Source organism: Haplochromis burtoni, unplaced genomic scaffold (genome assembly GCF_018398535.1).
Source record: "Haplochromis burtoni strain Fernald_Lab_line unplaced genomic scaffold, NCSU_Asbu1 Contig_196, whole genome shotgun sequence".
Classification (NCBI taxonomy): domain Eukaryota; kingdom Metazoa; phylum Chordata; class Actinopteri; order Cichliformes; family Cichlidae; genus Haplochromis; species Haplochromis burtoni.
The window spans coordinates 1160379-1182258 of record NW_024582557.1 but is presented as its reverse complement, the minus strand read 5'-3'; the positions used below and the strand labels follow the sequence as shown (position 1 = coordinate 1182258).

The 21880-nt window shown below is 41.8% G+C and overlaps 1 protein-coding gene across 9 annotated transcripts in view; it reads left to right on the top strand.

Moving 5' to 3' along the window:
• Positions 1-1402: 1402 nt before the first annotated feature.
• LOC102298248 (regulating synaptic membrane exocytosis protein 1) overlaps positions 1403-21880 on the top strand; it is a 119807-nt gene continuing 99329 nt past the window's right edge. For 2 of the 9 annotated variants that reach the window (XM_042226094.1, XM_005935292.3), the window contains exons 1-2: positions 1407-2385; positions 6363-6437. In XM_042226094.1, coding sequence (XP_042082028.1) covers positions 2225-2385; positions 6363-6437 — 236 coding nt within the window. In that variant the 5' untranslated portion in view covers positions 1407-2224. Of the gene's footprint in view, positions 2386-6362; positions 6438-21880 lie in introns of all 9 variants that reach the window. The other 7 variants (XM_005935296.3, XM_005935295.3, XM_005935291.3 and 4 more) reach the window with 6 other exon arrangements.

Below are 21880 nucleotides of genomic sequence, written 5' to 3'. Positions count from 1 at the left end.
CTTAATAATAAAGCGAAATATATTCTTTTTTTCTTGCCAAATCTGCATTTCTGGCTAAAAATAGATGAGATGTGTTTCTATATTTAGATCACTGTAACACACGATCTTGTCTCACACAGTTTGTGGGATCTACAGTCCCCATCTGCGGTTTATCTCCCGTATATGAATAGGACAATTTCGGCAGACCACACATTCTGTAATTAGAGGGTTGCATACTGACATACTGTAAATGTCACCTTATAAGCGTACATATGTGGTAAACCTCACGCTCCCTTCTGAGTGTTTTTCAGCATGGGGAAGTACTGTGTGTAGTGGGAGTAAGGGTTGCTAGAAGGGTAGACAGGGAGGAAAGAAAGGAGAGAGAGAGAGAGAGAGGAAGGAAGGAGGGAGGGAGAAAAAAAGAGAGATTCGCGTCATCCTAACACGCAATCATTGGTGGGAGAGGAGGAGGAGAGTCCCTGCACTCTTACTGCAAAGGGTTTCCTGCAGTGCTAGAAAAGGGTTCTTTAGCCCTGCATTCATTCATTTAAATCCAGCCTGTGTGTTTTAGATTTCTCCCTTTATATAAGAATTTTGATTCATAATCTTTCTGTCACTGTATTTTTTCTTTTCTGTTCTGTATGAGAAAGCCTGGAAATAACAATGGAAGAAACAGCATCGCTTAGATTTGGAGCCATGGAAGGTGTAAATAGCTCTCATTGTTTACTTGAAGATCCAAACATGATTAACATGCTACTGTAAAGCAGTTATTATATCATAAACATCTTTAAAAAAACATATTTCTGCCTGCATGCATTGTAATACAATTGTATCTTTGCTGAAGTCCCTTGGTGTAAGCTGTAAATTTGATGTTATGTGTGCTACATAAACTGTATACTGAAAATGGATGAAATGTGAATCCAGTGCACAAATGCCTCCAAACTGAATTCTCTCTGACAGCCAGCAGCGGGCAACTCATTTGGTGGGAAAGAAGTCTGGTTGTATGGGGGTCCACAGGAAAATAGCTGTTTTCTGGATCCTTAGTTTTTTGACCCTCAGTTAAAGCTCCTTAATGAAATATAAAATGTATCCTAATTAAGTCTAAATGTGGTTTAAACTCTTGAAACAGACAACAAGAATAAATTAAGAGCTACATATAATTATACAGTAATATGTAATAATAGTGTAATAAGCGTAAGATTAGCCCCAACCTCGACTCACTTTTTTAGATATTTTCCTTCAAAATATCCCGAAGCTACCTTGTTTTTTTCTCCCACATTTTAATTATGATTATAAACCGGTATGTAGTGAAAAATACACCAGGACTTTTTGTTTTAAAACACAACGCTACGAATAAAAGGATTCGTGTTTGGATGCAGTCACGCGGCGTTAAACCCGCACAGTGGACCCTTAAAGGAACCCTTTATTTCCCGTGTGTGCTATAGACAGCCGTGAGCGCGCATCTTAACGGTGAGTGGAGCCCCCATTCTCAAATGAGGGTTGCGCACTCCCGCCGTAAGAGGAGTGAACGCGCTCGAGGGGCTGCGGTCCCATTGACTGTTTCGTCTCCCTGACAGCAGCATCAGCGGCGGCGCTGGAAAACAAGAAGTCGCCGCCTCGCCCCGCAGCCAAACAGCCGGCCCCGGCTCACCGAGCGAAGACCTGAGCCGCCTTTGGGGGACCCCCACCCCCCCGCTCCCCCCCTCCTCCTCCACCTCCTCCTCCTCTCTGCCCGGCCTTAAGGAAGGAAAAGAGGTCCTCCTCCCGCGAGTCATCATCCCGAGCGAGCGAGCGAGCGACCGCCGGAGACATGGGCTCCCCGTGAAACGGAGGCGGTGGAGGGGAGAGGCGGGCGGGCGGGCGGTGGGAGGGGGGAGAAGACAGCGGAGCAGCAAGAGGGAGAAGGAGCGGCTAAAACCGGGAACCAAAGCGCCACATCCACCGCTACCACCACCACCACCTCTACTACTACTACTACTACTACCGCAGCTAGCGCCGAGCCCGCTGCCGCTGCCGCCGCCGCCCTGGGTGCCCCCCGCCACCGTCATGGGAACTCCGCATCAGATGCTCCAACCGCCGCTTTGTCCGTGGGCCATGTCGTGATCCGTGGGCTCCGCCAGCGGGTTTTCTATCCGTGATCCCGACCGAGGCTAGGAGGGAAGAGGAGGAGGAAGAGGAGGAGGTGGGAGAGAGGGAAGAGGAAGGGGGCAAGGTGGTGGTGGTGGTGGCGGCGGCGGCGGGGAAGATGTTTGCCTCGGTGGGCCCTCGGGGCGGCCCGCGCCCACCCGTCGCCCCGGCCATCCCGGAGCCGGACCTCAGTCATCTGACGGAGGACGAGAGGAAGATCATCATGGCTGTGCTGGCTCGGCAGCGGGAGGAAGAGGCGAAAGAGGAGGCCATGCTAAAGTAAGAGAGGGAAAGCAAAAAGATAATGTGTGTGTGTGTGTGTGTGTGTGTGTGTGTGTGTGTGTGTGTGTGTGTGTGAGAGAGAGAGAGAGAGAGAGAGAGAGAGAGGAAGACTAGGCCTGGGCAGTTTCCATTCTGAAGTCCATGAAAGTCTGCTCTGTATGGACACAATGTGACAGCTGCAGGACCCGTGCTCCTCTCCACTGTATGTGATCATGTGTGTATGTGTGTGTGTACATCCTGCAGGTCCCTCCACACACTCACTCACAGGCCCACGTAGCCTGCAGCTCTGTGCCGGAGGAACCTCATTGGCTTTAGTCCATGCATGTCCAGTTCACAGATTTGGAACGCTCCTGTGGGGAGGCCCGCTGGATGTGAGGGCTCAGGTGTAACTTGTTAGGGGAGGGAAGAAGAAGAAGGGAAGGGGTGTGTCACCCAGCAGCAGCAGCAGCATCCTCCCAGATGAATCATACACATTTCCCTTCTGCACTTCTTTCCTTGAGATTGTCATCATCACCCAACTCCACTGCCCGAGTCAGGTGGAAAGTATTTGTACTTCCCCTGAAATATTTCAGCAGGAAATTGCAGGAGGCTCAGTGAAGCCTGGCGCTGAGAATAGTAAAGCCCTCCCTGTTGGCTTTTATCTGTGCAGCATCCATCTCAACAGCTGCTGTTCTCAGCTCTGGGGTGCGGTTGAGCCTTTCCCAGCCTTATGCACTGTATGTAGGCCAGTGCTCTTGCAGCAGACATCACACAGGCTGTTAAAGAAACAGTGGGCCTCTAGCAGGGAAGGAAAAGGTGCCTGTGTCATGTTATTTTGAATCAAGAGTGACTTACATCGCTCTGTGTATCCTACCTCTTCTCCCCCACATTAAATGGAGAAAAATCTGCTCCAGTTTGTTGCAGCAATCGGTGCAGGAACGAACCTATATGTTCACCCCCCCTCCACCATCCCCCACACTCCTTACCCCCCACCCCCAGGACCAGAAAATGCATCAAGTTTAAGCAACGCCTTTTCTCATGTTTTCTGCACGTTATGCACTGGAGCCGCACGCATGCATGTGCAAAGAAAGGCAGAACGACCCACCTAAGAGAGGCGCTCCTCAAGCTTTACGTCCCTGTTCTATTTTAAGCCCTCTGTGCAGAACGATGGCCCAGCACTGGAACGGAAGATCGATTCATTGCTTCTAAAGAAGGAAATGTCCAGTATATAGCTGCGGCCCTAAGTGGGTATGCATCATTTTCAGTGATGTATTAAAGAGCTGTGGATTCACTCATGTCATAGTGAGGAAGCTGCGGATAAGGATGTCAGCACACACATGTCCAAGCCTATATAGGCTTCAGCACTGTTTCCTCTCACCAGTGTTTGGATTGAGTTAGCAAAGCAGTGTGTATGTGTGTGTGTGTGTGTGTGTGTGTTTGTGTGTGTATGTTCGTACGAATGGGTCTGCACTGAAAAGCTGCACTGGTTGGTTGACTAATACATGCGTGCTAAGCGTACCAGGAGTAGGGAAGTGTGGGCTGTAATGAACAGAGGCAGAGAATACGCTCCACTTACGAGCTGTTTAAGATATACTCACATCGGTTTACTTTCTATTAATGCGCATATGTTCACAGTGCATGCGTGCAAACCTCACTTTAAAGCCACAGCAATAATGGGCATGATTTGTATTCTGCTTTCAATGATCTGAGGTAGAAAAATGGAAATCGAAAGCAATAATAATTTCAATAATCGATGAGTGGTGTCTCTGGCCACACTCTGGTTTAAATTCAATATAAAGGCATGTCATAATAGTACAAATGTGTGCATTTTATCCAGTGTTAAGCAGAAACTCCATGGCCATTACCCATTAAAACGGGGTTGCTGGTGACCCGTCTAGGTTTAGAGTTATTGTTGGCTTCAAAGCCACATGCTGAATTGTACAAAGTCTCATACTTCTATTTTGGTATTACAGTTTTTCTTCTAGAAGCTTTTTCATTTCACTGTTCCATCCATCCATTTTCTCAAACATTGTCCAATTCAGAGTTGCCAGTCCTAGCTGTGATTGGTCAAGACCTGGGGTACACTCCTGACAAGTCACCAGACTATGGGAGGACTTTGGCTGCTCCAAACAGAAAAAAACGTCAACTTAACTCAAATCGTAGAAGCATCACCTGATGGGTGTACAATGTTGAAGTACTGTATGATAAAGGTTCCTCAAATTGATAACTTATTTTTCTATTTTTATAGAGGGCTCCAATGTGTTACCTTGAAGACAAAACACAGAGGAAACACCAGAAGCTCAAATAGATAAAGAATCTTTTGTACTATACATATGTGATATGTGCTCAAATTTGACTGCTGACCTGGTTAGAGTTAGTTAGACAAGCACCTCTTATGGAATTTCTGCTTGTCTGGCATATGTACGCCTTTAACAGAGGAACCGTGCATATATGAGAGTTTATTTGAACTGTAACACCTTCTAGAAACACATCTTCTAGCTTCTGAAGATGTGCTTGTTTAGCCTGTGCCTAAGATACAGCTTAGTAGTTCTAACCGTCATGTAGGCTATGAGGATGCTGAACTTTGCCTTTTGTATGATTGACAAATAAGTTGTAGTTTCATATAATATTGAATCTATTACTGTACCAAATATTAGGCTGTGATTTTACGCTAACACAGTGGAATCTTTAACATGAAATATTCAGCCTTGATGTTTGCTATGATGGATTACACAACCCAAGGATGTTTCGCTATGAGTTTTGTACCACGTACAAAGTAAAACAGTACTTTTATTTACCCCCTTTTTTGAAAGAATTGTCATATTATACATCGGGGTAACCCAAGGTTCTCGAAGCTACCTTTACTGTCAGTGTATAAGCACTTAAACTGTCAGTAGAAGAGATATCTCGATTCCTGATGTGCCAAAAGTGTCTCATAATGAACGAGCAGGGTACCCACGGTATTGACAATAAAAAGAAACGTCTTCTGTTTTAGACAGCGTGGGTGTTGGCGGGGAATTCTCTCTTGAGTTCCCTCTGTGATCAGACTGATCAGAGCCTGCTGTTCATGTTTATGGATGAGATGGTTTTGAATCACACTGTGGATGTGTCAGTGGACATACTGAAAGCATGTCAGTGTTGTCTAAGGCCCGTCATCTATGCCTAGCGGTATCCCGATTGCTCCCAAGATAAAAAGTGTTGATTCGAACCTGTTTCAAGTAGATTTCTGCTAAAACTGAACAAGTAAAATTGAAAAAATAAAATTGAATAAGGGCCAGCACGGTGGCACGGTGGTTAGCACTGTTGCCGCACAGCAAGAAGGTCCTGAGTTCAGTTCCACCATCAGGCCGGGGTATTTCTGTGTGGAGTTTGCATGTTCTCCCCTTGTTTGCGTGGGTTCCCTCCGGGTACTCCGGCTTCCTCCCACCGTCCAAAGACATGCAGTTTGTGGGGATAGGTTAATTGGTTAATCCAAATTGCCCATAGGTGTGAATGTGAACGCAAATGGTTGTCTGCGACAGACTGGCGAGCTGTCCAGGGTATACCCCGCCTCTCGTCCTATGACAGCTGGGATAGGCTCCAGAAAAGGACAAGTGGAAGCGGATGGATGAAAATTGAATAAGGACTGAGAAAACAATGCCCGGACACAAAGTTTTATGTAGATAACAAGATAATTATTGACATTACAAGCTAGCATGTAATGTACCAAAATGAACCAATATGTAACTGAATTCTGGACTAATTGTCATGCTTAGGTGTTTCAGCTTATAGGAGAGAAACATTAAGACAGGTCTGCCATGCTTTGTCAGACAGTAGGATTCAGGGCAGATGCCTTGTAGAAGTTATAAAGGGATAGACGTGAACTTAACCCTAGCCTTTACCCCAAGGCTGTCACTGGTGACTTGTTCAATGTTAGGAGGACGAAGCACATAAATCAAACAAAATCATAGCAAAACGCTGGACTAACTGCACTTTTCTAACTTTGTGTTTTTCAGAGAAGAAAAACCTATCCAAGCCAGAACAGTGAACCTGGTTGGACAGAAGAAACCCCCGCAGCAAAACGACGTCCGGTGAGTGCCAACAGCTACTCTTTAACCACCAGGTCAATACCACCCCATCGATGTGGAACTGGCCCTAAGTTGCTAAAAGTGCGAGCTAATATTTGCTTTTGCGTCACTTTAGCATCAAGTCGCCTTTCTGGCCTCAATCTCCAATCAAGACGGTGTTTCTCATGTTTGTTGTGAAATTCAGTTTTACACCTCAGATGAATCAGCGGTATTAAAGATAAACGCGCACGATGGTGATTATTTTTTGCAAGTGTGACTCAAGCCATTATTATGCAATTTGCATAATACCTTAAGTGGAACAGAAATACACGGCACGTCATTTAGACTTTTAGATTTATTTTTTATATTTATTAAACTTTTATTTTAGCATTCTGTGTCTCTAAGACACACACAAACAGACCAATTGCTGTCTGTCATCTGTCAGGCGGCAACCTACAGAGCTTCCGCTGTAAAGAAGGACATGGTTGGTCTGATGAGTCCAGTCCAGAGCCTGAGTCATTAGAGACTAGCTGATGTTATCTTCCTCCTCCGTAGAGTGGCTGGCTAAAGGCTGGATTCGGATGCTCTGTGTGTCTCACAATTTGCTCGTCTCTTCTGCCAAAACTGCTCGTCTGGAGGAATGACTTCTATCATGCGGTTGTGTGACTTTCGCGTCATCTTCCTCTCACATGTTCGAACAAATTTATGCAACATGAGGCATCATTTTCCTTTAGAAAAAACCCACCTAAGATCCTTAAATCCAAGTTTCAAAAGCAAATGGGATTTATGTTTCGTTTTCTTGCCTTCTAAAATCAGATGCAATGTAACAATTTTTTTTGATTTTGATGCAGATTTCTGAATTTATACAATCTTTGGCATTTCAAACTTAGTGATGGCAGAAAAAAACTTCCGGTTTCATTAGAAAAACCTGAAGATTGTCAGGGAGAGTATAGTGATTTGATTTCGTCCATATCTTAAATGCTTAGTAATCCTCTTGTTGTTTTAGCTGATATAATCTCTGCTGTCTAGTAACCTATAAGTGTTCAGTCTTTTTTATGGACTTGTCAGCTAGCTGTGATCCCTATACTCTTCTGTTGAGCTGTGACGTTGAGGTCACAAAGCGCTGGGGGTTACGGGAAATGGTGCCTCCTAAAGACTGCTAAAAAGCTGAATTAGCAGCAATGTCTCAGCTGAAAGGCTTTATCGTTTCCTTTAGAATGAATGGAAATGTCAGTGGAGTATCTAAACTAGGTTTTGTTCTAGTCATGTTTACTCACTAGCTTTGTTGGTGGAAGCTGGTGCTGTACACAAACTTTTAGGATGGAAGCATGCTTCTGAAGACACATAAAACAGTTTAAGGTAGAGATGAAGAATGAAAAGAAGAAACTGTTATGCTCACCTACTATGTAGCATAGACAAGGTAAGCACTGTCCCTTAGCTAGCATAATGCAGCTTTCTACCTGGAAAACATTCTCCCTATATACAGTCAAGCTAACTGGCTGTTAGCTGTTTGGTGGCTGCTTGCTAAGTGAAAATGAGGTCTCTTCCAGTTAGTTATTTTTTTCTTTTAACTCTGTTTTATATTTCATTCACTGTAAAAGAGGATACAGCAATCTAATAATACCTTCTTCTATAATAATCAGTCTCTCTTCTCTGTCAAAGGTTAGCATGATCATATATTGCACTAAAGCTAAACTTCAAACCAAAGATCTTTATCACACTTGCACTTTAATTTAGTATTCATAATTATTATAGTAATATATTATTAGTATTCAATCACTTGTAACTACGAATCACTATATTGTTGTTAGCTTAGATTTATAGTTTGGCTCATACTAGATTTATTGGGCTGATGTCTAGACCCATTTTTTGGGAATTAAGATTTCTGATTAAGATACATATCTATAGAGATCAGCCTGTATTCTTTACATAATACACCATATGGACAACAGCTTGGGAAACCTACACATTAGTCCTGCAGGAGCCATGGAAACCCATGCCACGAGGCTTCTGGTGCACAGTTTTTATGCTAACCTTAACACAGGAGGTTTGTACCTGTGCAGGTATAGGAGCTGATCACTGGTTTCCTTTATGCACTGTGGGCCTTAGCACTAAGTGACCCCGCTCTGTGATGTTACGTGAGTTCATGGCTGAGTGGTTGTGGTTCTAAAATGTTTTCACTTTGTAAAAATACCACTTACATCAAGGAAACATCATGGGATCATGGACTCTCTATTATGGGGAAAGAAATTTCACAAACTGACTTGTTGCAGGAATGGTATTCTATTACAGTACCATGCTCGAATTCAGTTTTTTAGATGTTGTCCAATACTTTTGTCTATCTTTTACGTATGCAGTTTCAGCATAGTGTACATATAAAAGAAAAAACACTTGAACTAGACTGAAATAATCCAGTGTCATGTTACTGTGTGGGACATTTTGCTGACATGGTTTGGGTCCATTTGTCCCCTTAGAGGAGGGATGTCAAACTCATTTTACATTGTGGGCCACGTACAGCCCACTTTGATCTCTAGTGGGCTGGATCAGTGAAACTCCCCCTTTCGATAAGTGTAAAGAAGTATAACTACACACTTAATCATAATGTATACTTTATTGATCCCCGTTGGGAAATTCCTCTCTGCATTTAGCCCGAGGAGCAGTGTGTACGGATGGTACCTTGCTTAGCTGTAATCAAACCCCCGACCTTTCGATCATGGGGCCACCACTATACCTACTGAGCTATCCCTGACCCAATACCTGAGACATCTTAATATTATTATACAGAAAAAGTTCTAGTAGTGCATTGGCCAGAATAACCTGTTATTATTAAATAGAAACATTTTGTTAATTCACTAAAAATTCATTTTTTCTATGTGGCCCCATTGTAAAAAACTGAAATTTCTATAGTAGATAGTGAAAAACAGGAACTTTCCTGTCATTTCAGTGTTAAGCTGTTACTTATTTACTTTTGTGTCATACAAATGGTCATGGGGAAGGTCTTTATTAGTAGCAAAAGCTGTTCCACCTTTAAAAAATACAGTTAAAAGTCCAAAACGTATGCCCTCTTTCAAAATCTAATCTAGTGGGCCAGATTTGGGGTCTTTGCCGGGCTGATTTTGGCCCCCGGGCCCTATGTTTGATACCCCAGCTTTAGGGGAAAAAACCACTGCAAATCAAAATAAAGTTTTTTGGGGTGATCACCGTTATCCTATGACAATAAGACATTTTTATCCCAATGGAGTGGTCTCCTAGAATAACACTACACCCATCTATAAGGTATATGGATCACTGAATGGTTTGATTAGTGTCAAAATCATCAGATCTCAATCCAGTGTATAATGATTGGAGATTTTAGACAGACATGTCAAAAGATATGTAAGCTGTCTTCCTGTTCTATAGATATATAACCAGAATACAATTTGAGCCCATTAAGACAGTTGAGTCGAGTCTCCTTGAGTCACACTCATTGGCCAAGGCTCATTCAGACTCGATTCAATATAAGTTTACTCACCCAGCGTTATCTCAGGATGGTGGTGCATTAGATGAGACCTCTTACTCGTAGCATTCCCACAGTATTTTGATTTATTTAATAAAATATCAATATTTGGTGTCCCTGTATTGCTGCAGAAATTATTGTGAGATATACAGTACCGATTGTGTCTTCCACCCCTTGTCAGTACTTTTGAATAGAAATGATATATCGTCAGGCTGAGCTTTCATCTATAGGGTGAAGGTCCTTTTGTTCAGTATATCATTAAATGTTTTCATGGCATACCTACAAACAATGCTTATCAGTAAAGTTACTTCTTCCTGCCGTCTTTATTCCAACTTTGGAATAAAGTACTGCAAATTATTTTGTTGTAGTATTTTGTTGGTTTCTTAAGGAAGTGAAAGTCAAAACTCAACATTAACCAGTAGAATAATGTTCAGCTTTTCAATAGGCATCCTTTAGTTAAAATAGTACAAAGTTATGAAAAACTGGACACAATCTATTATTAAAAAAGTCAATTATGAGTTTGATCCAGGATTGTATGAAGGAACGTCTGTTTGCTGAGCTTGTGCAGTCGTTTGTTGGCGAATATGATAATAAGGCAATCCAAGTACGCCAGAACCTTGAACCTTGATCATAATACTCGCATCAATCAATTATCTAGGAAACTCCAATAGTTCTGTATTGACTAACGTTGCAAAAATGAAACTTTCATGTGTAGATTTATTGTGTGAAATATACTTTGGGCTTTAGCGTTGCCAGCAAAACCTATTTACTTCTACATACTTGTAAATTGAACACTCCAGTTCATTAGCAAGCTTTCCAGCAAACATCCTACTGAGAGTGCAGGTGGTTAGAGGTTAGCTTTCTCCGAAATAACCCTTCCCATCTCATCTCCAATTAGTGGGAATTGGATGCTTGATGGGTTGGTCAGAAACAATTCTTTATAATGGAACTGCTCAGTGATCATCTTTCCACCGCTGTGTGTGTGTCTGTGTGTGTGTGTTTTAAAGTCTGCTTAGTTGATCAATAGTCGTTAATACAGACTTGAATTGCCAGTGCTGCTTTAAAAACACTCTTTGATGTCATACGAGGACCCCCGTCTTCGTTGGCTTATTTGTGGACTAAAAACCGGGTTTCCATGCATTCCTGTTTGCAGTGACGTTTGCAGCCAGAAATAGTTTTTTTTTCTGCCACACAATGATCAAAGGATAAAGCTTGTTTATGTTGTATTTGCACTGTATGTGTGTTGGAGTGTGTGTGAGTGTGTCGCTGGATCAGAAAGTGAGGTGGGATTACAGAGTAAGTCAGCTGGAGCACATCTGCTTTTCTGAGGAATCCCACAATATGACCCTCATTTTTAACATTATACAATCTGCGCTTATCTGGTTAGTGTTCCCCACGCAATTCCTGTGAACACCAGACGTTACAGTCACTTTTCCTTCAGCCTTTCATAGGGCACTGAACTGGGACAGAGACAATATCATGTCTGTAAAGCAACCACTGGAATAACTGCTGAGCTACTATAAGCATACATGTAATTTCTGAGATTTGGTTAAATTTTAATAAAAATGCATTGGGCAGACACCACCTAGCAGCGTCTGGGGCTACAAAATTGAACAAAATGTGAAAATGTCAAAAACCTCACTTCCTAGATTGGCCACTTGAGGCACCTTAGAGTTAAAATACCAACAAAAACAACAATTACGTTACACCCTGGTATGAGTAAATGATACTTTCATCTTTCATAACAACTTTAGGTTGTTGGATTATTTTTTAACCCGTCCACCTGGATAGTGGTAAGACTTAAACTCAGAGATTGCTGTGCTTTCATTTACAGATGTGGTGATGAAGCTGTAGCCAATCACTATATGCCTTATCTCAGCTTTTAATCTTTACTGTGATCGATAATCTCTCCTTAGCTGTAACTGGCTTGTGATAGGATAAAGTTTTTAATTCCTATCCAAACACTAGGCTGCACTTGGGTTGAATTTATAGTAGTAGTATAGCTTAACATTACTTAAAAATTATCTTTTCCAAAACAGATCAATAGTTTTGCATTTTCCTCTTTGCTAACATAGTGTCAGTAATATTTAGCTGTAGCTAAATAGCTACAGCAAGAGAAATTAAAAGAGTGCATCTAGCACAGTCAGTCTAAAGACCCTAGATAACATGGTACCTGGTTTGAGATGAGATGAGATGAGATAGCCTTTATTTGTCAGTTGCAGGTCTTTTGCCCACAACCGAGATGACAGACCTTGCCGACCGTACATACAATACACAAACATCACATTGGGGAGACAGGTCAGGGTAGGTAGCGAGGAAAAAAAACATCAAAATGTGTAACACAGAAGGATAATACAGGAATGCACAGATATCAACACACCATAGCACAATAAACACAGACAGCAACATGGGAAAGAGTTCCAGTGTGTACATCTGATCTGGGACCGCTGCAATCTTGGACTGCGCCTCCAACTGACCCGATGTCCACATCAGAGGGGAGGTAAGCGTTGGAGGTGGCGTTGGATCCGGGGTAGGGAGGGTGATGCGTCAGTGAGTGCTTATCAGTATCAGTATATGTATGTGTGTGCGTGTCCAGAGTTCAGCTGAGACAGTGTCCTTCGCCCCGCCAGGCTAAGTAAACAGTCTTCCAGCCAACCCAGGTGGCCTTGTAGGGAATGGGAAGGAACAGACTCAACACAGTCGTTATCAGGGAGTTTTTGTTCGGCTCCAGCCTTGAGCCCACAGCTGGCGCCGAAGGGGTAGCCGGATTATGATGGTAATTATTCTTTTGCGACAACTCATGAGAATTTCAAAGCTGTTCTTTAACACTCCGACACTGGTCAATCAAAAGTTTGTAACCTTTGAAGTCTTTTTAGCTTATTGTAGCTTATCATAGTGGCTAATAAGCTGGTCACCTACTGACCAAGTTGAGCTAGCATTGTTAGCCAGAAAGATAAAATCTTATGAACAGCATCTATTGTCAATTAGCAGCATATAAGGTGTCTCAGCTGTGGAATCTTGTTGGCTGTTAGGTAAATATGTGTCTGGTGAAGTTGGCAGAAAATGATTGTTTAATTAATTAACATTATGGTATGGTGCTCCATTCTTTTGATCAACTCGATATGAGCTGATCAACTAGTTATTAAGTACACCTCAGTGTAGTGTTTACTCACTGAGAATGGTAATTCTTAAGAATTTAGAGATTGTGATTCTCTTATCGATTCTCATTGGCTCATTTGCATTGCAAAGTGTGTGCATGTTGGAGGAATTCCCCCTTTTTGTTGTGATCAGAGTGGAGTTGGATGTATTACACATATTACACAGAACACTTTCCTTAAAAGTAATTCAGTTTGTTACTCCCAGGAGACAGTAATTCATTACACTACTCAATACATTACTTTTGCATTTCTCTATAAAATGACCTGAAACACATTGTTTTATAATTAGCATTTAACAATTTAAGCCAACAGGCTAGAGGCCTACACTAACACAAATCCCTATCCTAATGAGGACACGCATATGATCTTTCTGTTAGCATTTAGTTATGAATACAAAGCAAAGATGGAAACCAGCACAAAGAGACTTTAAAGCCATCGCCATGGTGATTTACTGTTGAAAAATGAGCAGGTAGAAATGGAGGCTACAGTCTGACTGCTCATCCGTTTGTTACGTGTTGAAGTTCAGGGTCTGGCTGCTGGGCTGGGGTCAGCATTCACTCAGCTTTAACATCACTCTGGGTTCCTGGCTAGTTTAGCCTTAGCATGCTGTCTGTGCAGGTGCCGAACTATAATCAGCAGATTGTAGCTCAAGTACAAGTGGAACCGATAAGCGGAATCGTTAGGCAAACAGACTACTGGGAAGTGTTTCTATACAAGAACTGCTTCTGGATTGACATCCCTATAACTCGCAGAAATATTGTAAAAACCGTAGGGAGCAAACCTGGCTCGTGATTGTCAGTTTATGCCAAACGTTTGTCAGGTTGATTAGCTCAGTAGTCACAGCAATAGACTTCTGGTGAGCTGCTGGTTGAGCTGCTGGTAATCTGGAAGCTTTGTGAGAAAAAACATTTTGTTCTAGACTTGAATACTGTGCACTTTTTCAGTTAATCTCATGGCTTCGTTTTCAATCTATAAAAAAAAAAAACCCATAAAAAATAAAACCAGGAGTTGTAGCATTTTCTCTGTCTGTATGGGAACAAGTAACCCTTCATCTATAGTTAATCACCATATGCAGGGCTTTCATCCAGTTATCTTACTATTTTCATAATGTACGTCAGTAAAGAACTTGTGTTATTTTCAATGAGTATGTTTTGTTTTATTAATATTTTATCATATTTTGCGCAGTGACCTGTGTTTATTAGAATACTAATTTGCCAAAATTAATTATCTTAATAATTACCCAGGCTTTTATGAAATTGAATTTCAACCTTTTTTTGTGTAAAGTTATTGAAATAATTACATGACATTTGGAAGTATAGCCTTCATAATATTGATTGATTATTGTCTCTGTTTATGGTTGACACTTTTTTGGACTGTTCCCATAGTCCAAAAATCTTCATCGCTCCCCCAGAGCTAATGTCGAGGCAGCATGGATGTACTGCGGTGTAAGGATGTTTACACCTCACATCAACAAATGCGGTTGGCCAGGTGTCCCCTGATGGCAGGGTACCATGGCAATGGCCCAGCAGCCCCATAGTAACCTCGGTGAGCCCTGGGATTGGCGAGGAGTCACTTCCTTACTCCCTACAGGGATTGGCAGTTATCCTGGTCTTCCCGCAAGTCTCTGCTTCAGCGGGGATCTGGAAGGGACCTGACACACGCTCACATTTCTGTACGTGTGAGAGGTTTCCATGCGTACTGAATAAGACTCACAGTGAGCATCAGATACGTGAATGGTTTTGACTGGAGGTTGCTATACAGACATCAGTAGAAAGGATTGAAATGATATGATATGATTAGCGTGACTCAAACAAAGATGTTCAAGCGTGTAGCTTAGTGTTGCACTAAAGAACGTTTTTTGTCATGAACACAAATATGAACCCTTTTTCTAAAACATCACGCATGGACCATGCACATGTGCTTTGTGGAGGGTCCATTCGTGGTTTTCAAGGGGACTAAACTTCATTGTTTTTCTCAGTGACAATCCGTTGATTGTCACTGAGAAACAGTCAACTTATTTGCCCTTAAACCAGTCGCCACCTTTAATACGTAAAAAAGCAGCAGAGAAATTTAGTGAAGAAACAGCTAGAAAAATCACAATGCAAAGGGAAGAGAAGCTTCTGGAGGCAGCAAAATAACTTGCGTTGTGTAAGGGTGCTGGGTCAAAATTTCTCTGAATTGTTACTGGAGGAATAAGGCTTGTACAGGTCAGTTCTGAATCTGTTTGAGATGCATGATTTAAATATACCCTACCCTTGGACGCCACAGCGACTCATCTGCCTCCACCTCACCGTATTCTCTATGCGCCTCTGTCACGCCAACCCTCTGTATATCCTCCTTCACTACATCCATGATTCTCCTCTGTAGTCTTTTTATCCTGCCCAGCAGCTCCTTATTCAACATCCTTTTCTAATATATCCACTAGTTTCTGTTTTAGTGTGTTTGGTATTTAGTTTTACTTCGTGTCCCTCCCAGCTACATAATTCACCAAACTTAAAAGTCAAAACTCAAAAGGCTAGCTCAAAGACTCAAAGACTAATTTTCTCATTCCTTCCAGTTTTCAACCAGCCGCCCAGCCCCTCCCTCAAAAAAGTTTACGAATCAAAACCATCGCCCAAAAACCAAGATATAAAAGAACCTGCATCCTGTCACTTTTGTACACCACGACAAATATTTGCACACTGTTGTCCTTTTATATTTATATTTATATGTATATGCATATTTATACCTTTATCCCTATATTTGTCTATTTATCTTAATATTTATCTATCAATATCTCTTTTTCTACAGTCATTTTATATAAGTGCTTGATGTTTGTTGTATATTTGCTGCTATGACAACTTAATTTCCCTCTGGGGTTAATAAAGTTTCTCTAATTCTGATACTGAAACTGCGGTTTCAGAGAATGATTGCACCCTCAGAAGCAGGGTTTCCAACTCTAAAGACAATCCAACAACCACCTTAATTGGGAAAGACCAAAATAGATTAAAAAAATAATAATTTAGGGTTAGGGGTAGGGTCACAGATGATGGTTTAGACCTTAGAAGATCTCAGAAGATCCAATTCCTAAGTATTACTTTATTATTCTACATGCAGCGATATGTACCGGTATTCTGAACATAAAATCAAAGTAGTAACTATAAACTGAAGGGCTGCAAAGTTTGCTGGTCACTTTATCTCACCCTCTGCTCTTTCTGTCAGGTAACTGGGCAAAATCTACCTTCCTGTTTTCTGCTACGTGTTGTGTTGGCAAATTTTATAGGACTTACTAAAACTGCGTTAGAAGCCATCTTTTTTTTCTTCTTCTTTGGGCTGCTACCTTCGCCACAGCCGCCTCTTTCCAGGCCTGGACCAATCAGGTATGGAATCACTGTGATCTCCATATCATACTGTTCACTGTAATACGGGTATAATGTTGGGCAACGATAAGAAAATGAAATATCGCGATAGAATTTGGGTAAAACACACATGCGCAGTGCCTTTGTTTTCATACACACATGGTGGAAAAAGCATGGCGCCAACGGAGAATGAGGGCGAAAGCGGATCGCTGAATGAAACGGATGAACCAGAACTGGTTTGTAAAAATGTGAAAACTTCAGTGTGGAACTGGTTTAGCTTTCGTCCGTCAGATACACAACAAAGCACTGTTTTTGGTAGAGCATGCTAGCGGGCCGTCGTTATTACCGTGTTTTTTGGAAAATACACTTAAAATCAATCCTTTGACTTTTCTGAAAATCGAGCGTGCCCCTTATAATCCCGTGTGCCTTATGTATGAATCCTGGTTGTGTTTACTGACCTTGAAACTATTTTATGTACACGGCGCTCGAAAATCTGTCAAATGTTTCAGTACGACTTTGCTAAGCTACGAAGCCGCACCGCTTGATGGATTGTCGGAGCATTACGGCTATCGTAGGCAGGAGCCTCGCGGAGTGATACGTACTGTGCTTCAAAATAATATTACCGTATTGTGTGTGTATAACCTCTTTTAAGTTTTGTGGATATTATACATGCTTATGCTGAGGATATGTCGGCCAGTTTCACTGGAAATGCCTTTTGGTTAAACTGTCAGCAAGAAATTTGCACTGTTACATTTTTATATAACTTTAATGCACATAAAAAAAAAAAACAGCTGCTTGTTTAGGTGGAAATACATTGATGTTTTTTTTTTTGCACTAATAAAGTTGTGGAGTTGTATTTTGTCTAGTGTCAATTATATCGTCAGTTATATCGTTATCACAAATTTTCAAATATATATCGTGATAAATATTTTTGGTCACATCGCCCTGCTCTATCTCCATATTTGGACTGCCAAACCTTTTACACAGGATGCCCTTCCTGACACGACCCTCCAAATTTTTCAATGCTTGGGAGCAACACAACGATTACGCAGGCTCATGTATTGGCTTATGGGCAGCAGCCGCAGCATTGGACGAATATCTGAGAGCGACGATTTAAAAAAGAAAAAAACGTTTCTTGTCACGTCTTGGCTCGAAATCACACGAACAAATGTTGTACATACTGAATTCGGTGAACAGACAACTGAAGGCTGCACAAAACTGCTCTCCTTCACCTTCACGCGGTAAAATATAAATCTGTCCAGCTGGACAAATCTCTGCCGTCGCTAACCTAAATTTTTTGTGCTTACAGTAAATTTGGTGCCTTCAAACACCAAATATCAACACATCAAACGTGATGGTTTAGTATTCTTTAAAAGAGTGGCTGGAGTCGCATCGCTCCTCAGACTGAACTCTGTACATGTGTGGGTACATGGTAATTAATGTGTCAATATGCAATACGTGTGCGAATTTGATTGTTTGTGCGGGGAGTGTTTGGGTACTTGTGTGTGTCTGAGTGCAGTGTGTATGCGTGTGTTTGTGCTGCCTGGCTGTGTATGGCATTGCCAGGCCATATGGAGCGCTGTCTGGGGAGCACACTACCCACTTAGCTCCACCGTTGGCTCTGGTGCTCTCTCCATCTGTCCTGCCTCGCTCTCCTTCGCTCTCTCCTTAAATTTATCTTTTGTTCTGTGTTTTATTTTTTTAATTTTCTCTTACAGCTTGGCTTCATTTCACTCACTCTCCTTCACTGTTCTACACTCGGTGCTTTATCTCATCTTAAAAATAATCCCCTCCCCCCAAAAAAGTCATCCCTTGGTATTTGTCTATTTATAAGTGTGTGTTTGTATGTTTGCGTGTGTGAGCCTGAGTAATTAAGTCTACATGACAGAGCCAGAGTTTCTTCTCACTCCTCTCCTCACATTTTTTCCTTTTTAGCCATTTTCTCGCTGCTTCTGTGCTTTTCGAGCAGCCCCCCAGAAGAGAACTGGGATGAGGCACAGACCTTGATTAACAACATCGAGAGAAAGCCCCTCACATTGTAATGGAGATTTATAGGGTGCTATAAATGCTTTAAAAGTAATGTTGACAGAGAATTTCAAACATGTCCGAGTTTGTCACAAGTATGTCCATCTTTTCTGTACAGTTAATTTGCCCTTTGTCTTGTTTGATTGGAAACGAGGACTGCTCGCAAAAAAGACAAAACATTGCCTGACTGTTGTTGAATGCAGTTTAAAAGCAGGGTTTCTTACTTCTACTGAGATAAACCAAGGAGTGAAAGTAGTTTGAGTGCACAGGCATTCCCTGCAGCAGAGGCCTTCGTGAGCGAGAGCTGCTTGATTCAGACGGTGACAAACCAGTGATGAAATTTGTCGGAAGAGTCGAGATACATTTTTATTTCCAGAGACGCTTTTCACGATTCCAAGATGAGCATCATTTCAACAGAATGAGGAAGGCACATTAGAGTGGTAAAGAAAAGGAGAGGCAAGAAGTGAGAAAGAGCGAGGATGAGGAGAGAGTGGGTGGAAAAGCAGTCAGAGAAGTATATGAGGAGAAGGAGCAGGAACGGGAGGTGAGAAAAGGAGAGGAAGAAATGACGAGAAAGAGAAAATCATTTAGCGAGCTGAGAAGCAGTGCATACTGTACGCTCATCATGATGCGTACTAAATTACCACTGTCAGTTTTGAAATAATCCCCCCTCCCTCCTCCCTTTGGCGGGGTTTCCCAAAACTATAATCTGTTCTTTTTCTATAAGATTTCAAACCTTCAAACCTAGCTTAAAAAAAAAAAGTTATGATTTCCATCAGAAACTGTAGGGGCATAGGAGAGAGCGTGATATAAGGAAAGGATGGGAGCATAGATAGATGGAGGGAGTGGGGGAGGTGAGAGTACACCCAGGCAGCTCAGCATGGTGAGTTCTCTGACGGAAGAGAGGGAGGGGAAGGGATGGAGGAGGAACAGCAGAGCTTGGCACACAGAGAGAAAACTAGAGAGCAAGAGATTCTCCGTGTCCCTGCTGCCATATGGTGAGCAGCCATGCCACAGCACAGCACATACATGCTCTAATGGAGAGGCAGGCACAGAAGAAGGTTGGTGTTATTTAAAAAAAAGGATCTTTAACTATATAAAATGTTCCTTAGGGTATTCTAATAAGGGGAAAACCATGACACTAACCAGATTGCTGGCAAGCTGGTGGATATTAACAAGTTATTTAAAAAAACAGGTTTTAAGGGAAAATATTAATATAAGACTCTGGATGTCTTCAACTGTCCAACCAGTTCTAAGGAGCCCAGACCCAGTCTGGGACCAGCTTGGGTCATTTTGTTTTACTGGGTCTGTGTGTCAATGTGTACACCACCCGTGTAAATCCCTTTAAGAATAAAATTGGAAAATCTGAATTTCACTCTAAGTTTGTCTCTGAATAATATAAAGAGATTTTCTTTGGCTTCTGCTTCTTCTTCCTCTCTAACTAATGGCTTGATAGTGGCTCGTGCTACAGCATTGTCTGGGTCCCTGGTGGACTAGATCTCACTCTCTCATTTTTTGAAAATTCATTTGTGCACACTGCGTTCAAGTAGTTTATTTTCCCCCAACAAGTCTGTTCCTATCTTTTATGAGCTCCACACCACACCCATGGCATAATGGAGAGCTGACGGTAATCCCTCCTCCTGCCGAAAACTGCCTATGATTTGATCTCTTCCAAGTGTGCATGTAGATTTACTTTCAGTTCTTTGTTCTATTCACCCACAAATAAATACAAGGCTGGACCAAGGCTAAAAATGCTAATAGTAGTGTCCCATGGCCCCAAGCCAAGAGGGATTTCAAAGGCCCCACACATTTACCACGGTACAGTTTTTGGTGCCTCAAAGCAGCCCCTTCAATTTGACTAATTTTAAAGCCCTGTCTTCTACAAAGGTCAAAGTTGGGATAGCCTTTATTTTGCTTATGGGGTGCTCTAATGAAAATGCTTATTGAAGACGTGGGATTCACCAGACACATCGCGATGTTATCACAATACCTTACCCACAGTACCAGTACTTTAGTCAAGATATGTGTATATGTAACTATAACATTTGCACTCAAGAACCTTCCTGTTCTACAGAATACAACCGGCTGGCATCCAGCTGAGTAGAGTCCGCTCGAGTTGTGCTGCTGTCTGCATCATACTTTTGATAGCAATTATTTACAAACCTTCAAAAATGTCTCTGAGAGCGACTGCAGTCAGTACAAGTCAAACTGCAGCTGTTCGCCTCCTATCAGGTCAAACGAGCCTGATAGGAGGCGACATGTTTATAATTATCACAGTACTGTGCTGTATCTGTTTTTTTCCTCCACTCTTATAAATATCAATGTAGGTGGTAGCCTGCAGGCCACCACCTTTGAGTCACAGATAAGACTGTGATACAAACACAACAAATTAATGAATAATTGAAAGCCTAGCTGGTTTTGAACTTCTTTGAGCTTGCTTTGCTGGAGGGTTGAACACTTGAATTGTTTAGTATTGTTTACTATGTGACATTCAAGCTCAATGTGAATGAAGTGGTTGATTTATATTTAATGTGCCAAATTCCTTGTAGGACATAGTTTTGCAACTGGGCAGCCGTCTGGAAACACTTATTCACTTTTTTAAAAATCGAAAAAATCCTTTGAGTTCAATGGTCACCTCGACCTGATTAACTGCCCAAACCTCCCTCAAAAACAAGTTCTTTAAAAGTGTTTTCCCTTGTTAATGTCCACAGATTTCCATTTGTTTAGTGTCTGTCTCTTCTAATGTCTCTGACTGTGCATACTAGAAGTTCTGGAGTAACTTGTTAGTTTAGATGGCTAACTTTACCTGGATCCTACACGTCTTTTTTATATGTAGATTATAATACACTGTAGTTTTGACTCATTTTGTCATTTGTTTCTTACATGCATTTCATGATTGCCTAATAACTGCAGTGTGCGTGTGACTAGTTTCACAATTTGAAGCCTGCAAAGGTGATAAAGTATTTTCTGCAAAGAATAAGGTGTTAAAGGGAGAGGAGGAGGATTTTTTTTCTTTTGTCTACCAACAAATGCCTTTTGTGTATCCACATTACACACATACAGACACACACACAGGCACACACGGCTGCTGCAAACAGGAAACTCGTCTTTAATTTTGGCATGCACTTTACCTTCTATTCAATCTCACAAATAGCATGGAGGAGGAGGAAAGTTTTTTAATACTCATCTATTATAGGACACCAAATGAGTTTCAATCAGTCTTGTAGATGACTACAGTAAAAGTGTGTGTGTGTGTGTGTGTGTGTGTGTGTGTGTGTGTGTGTGTGTGTGTGTGTGTGTGTGTGTGTGTGGAATAGATTGAAGACAGCAGAGAGAGGGAAGGAAGGAAAAGAGGATGGTGACAGCGAGACAAGTTTGAGAATTGGAGAGAGTGAAACATCTCACAACAGAATGGAGTAACAAGAGTCTGAAGTCAGTTAAAAAATGCTT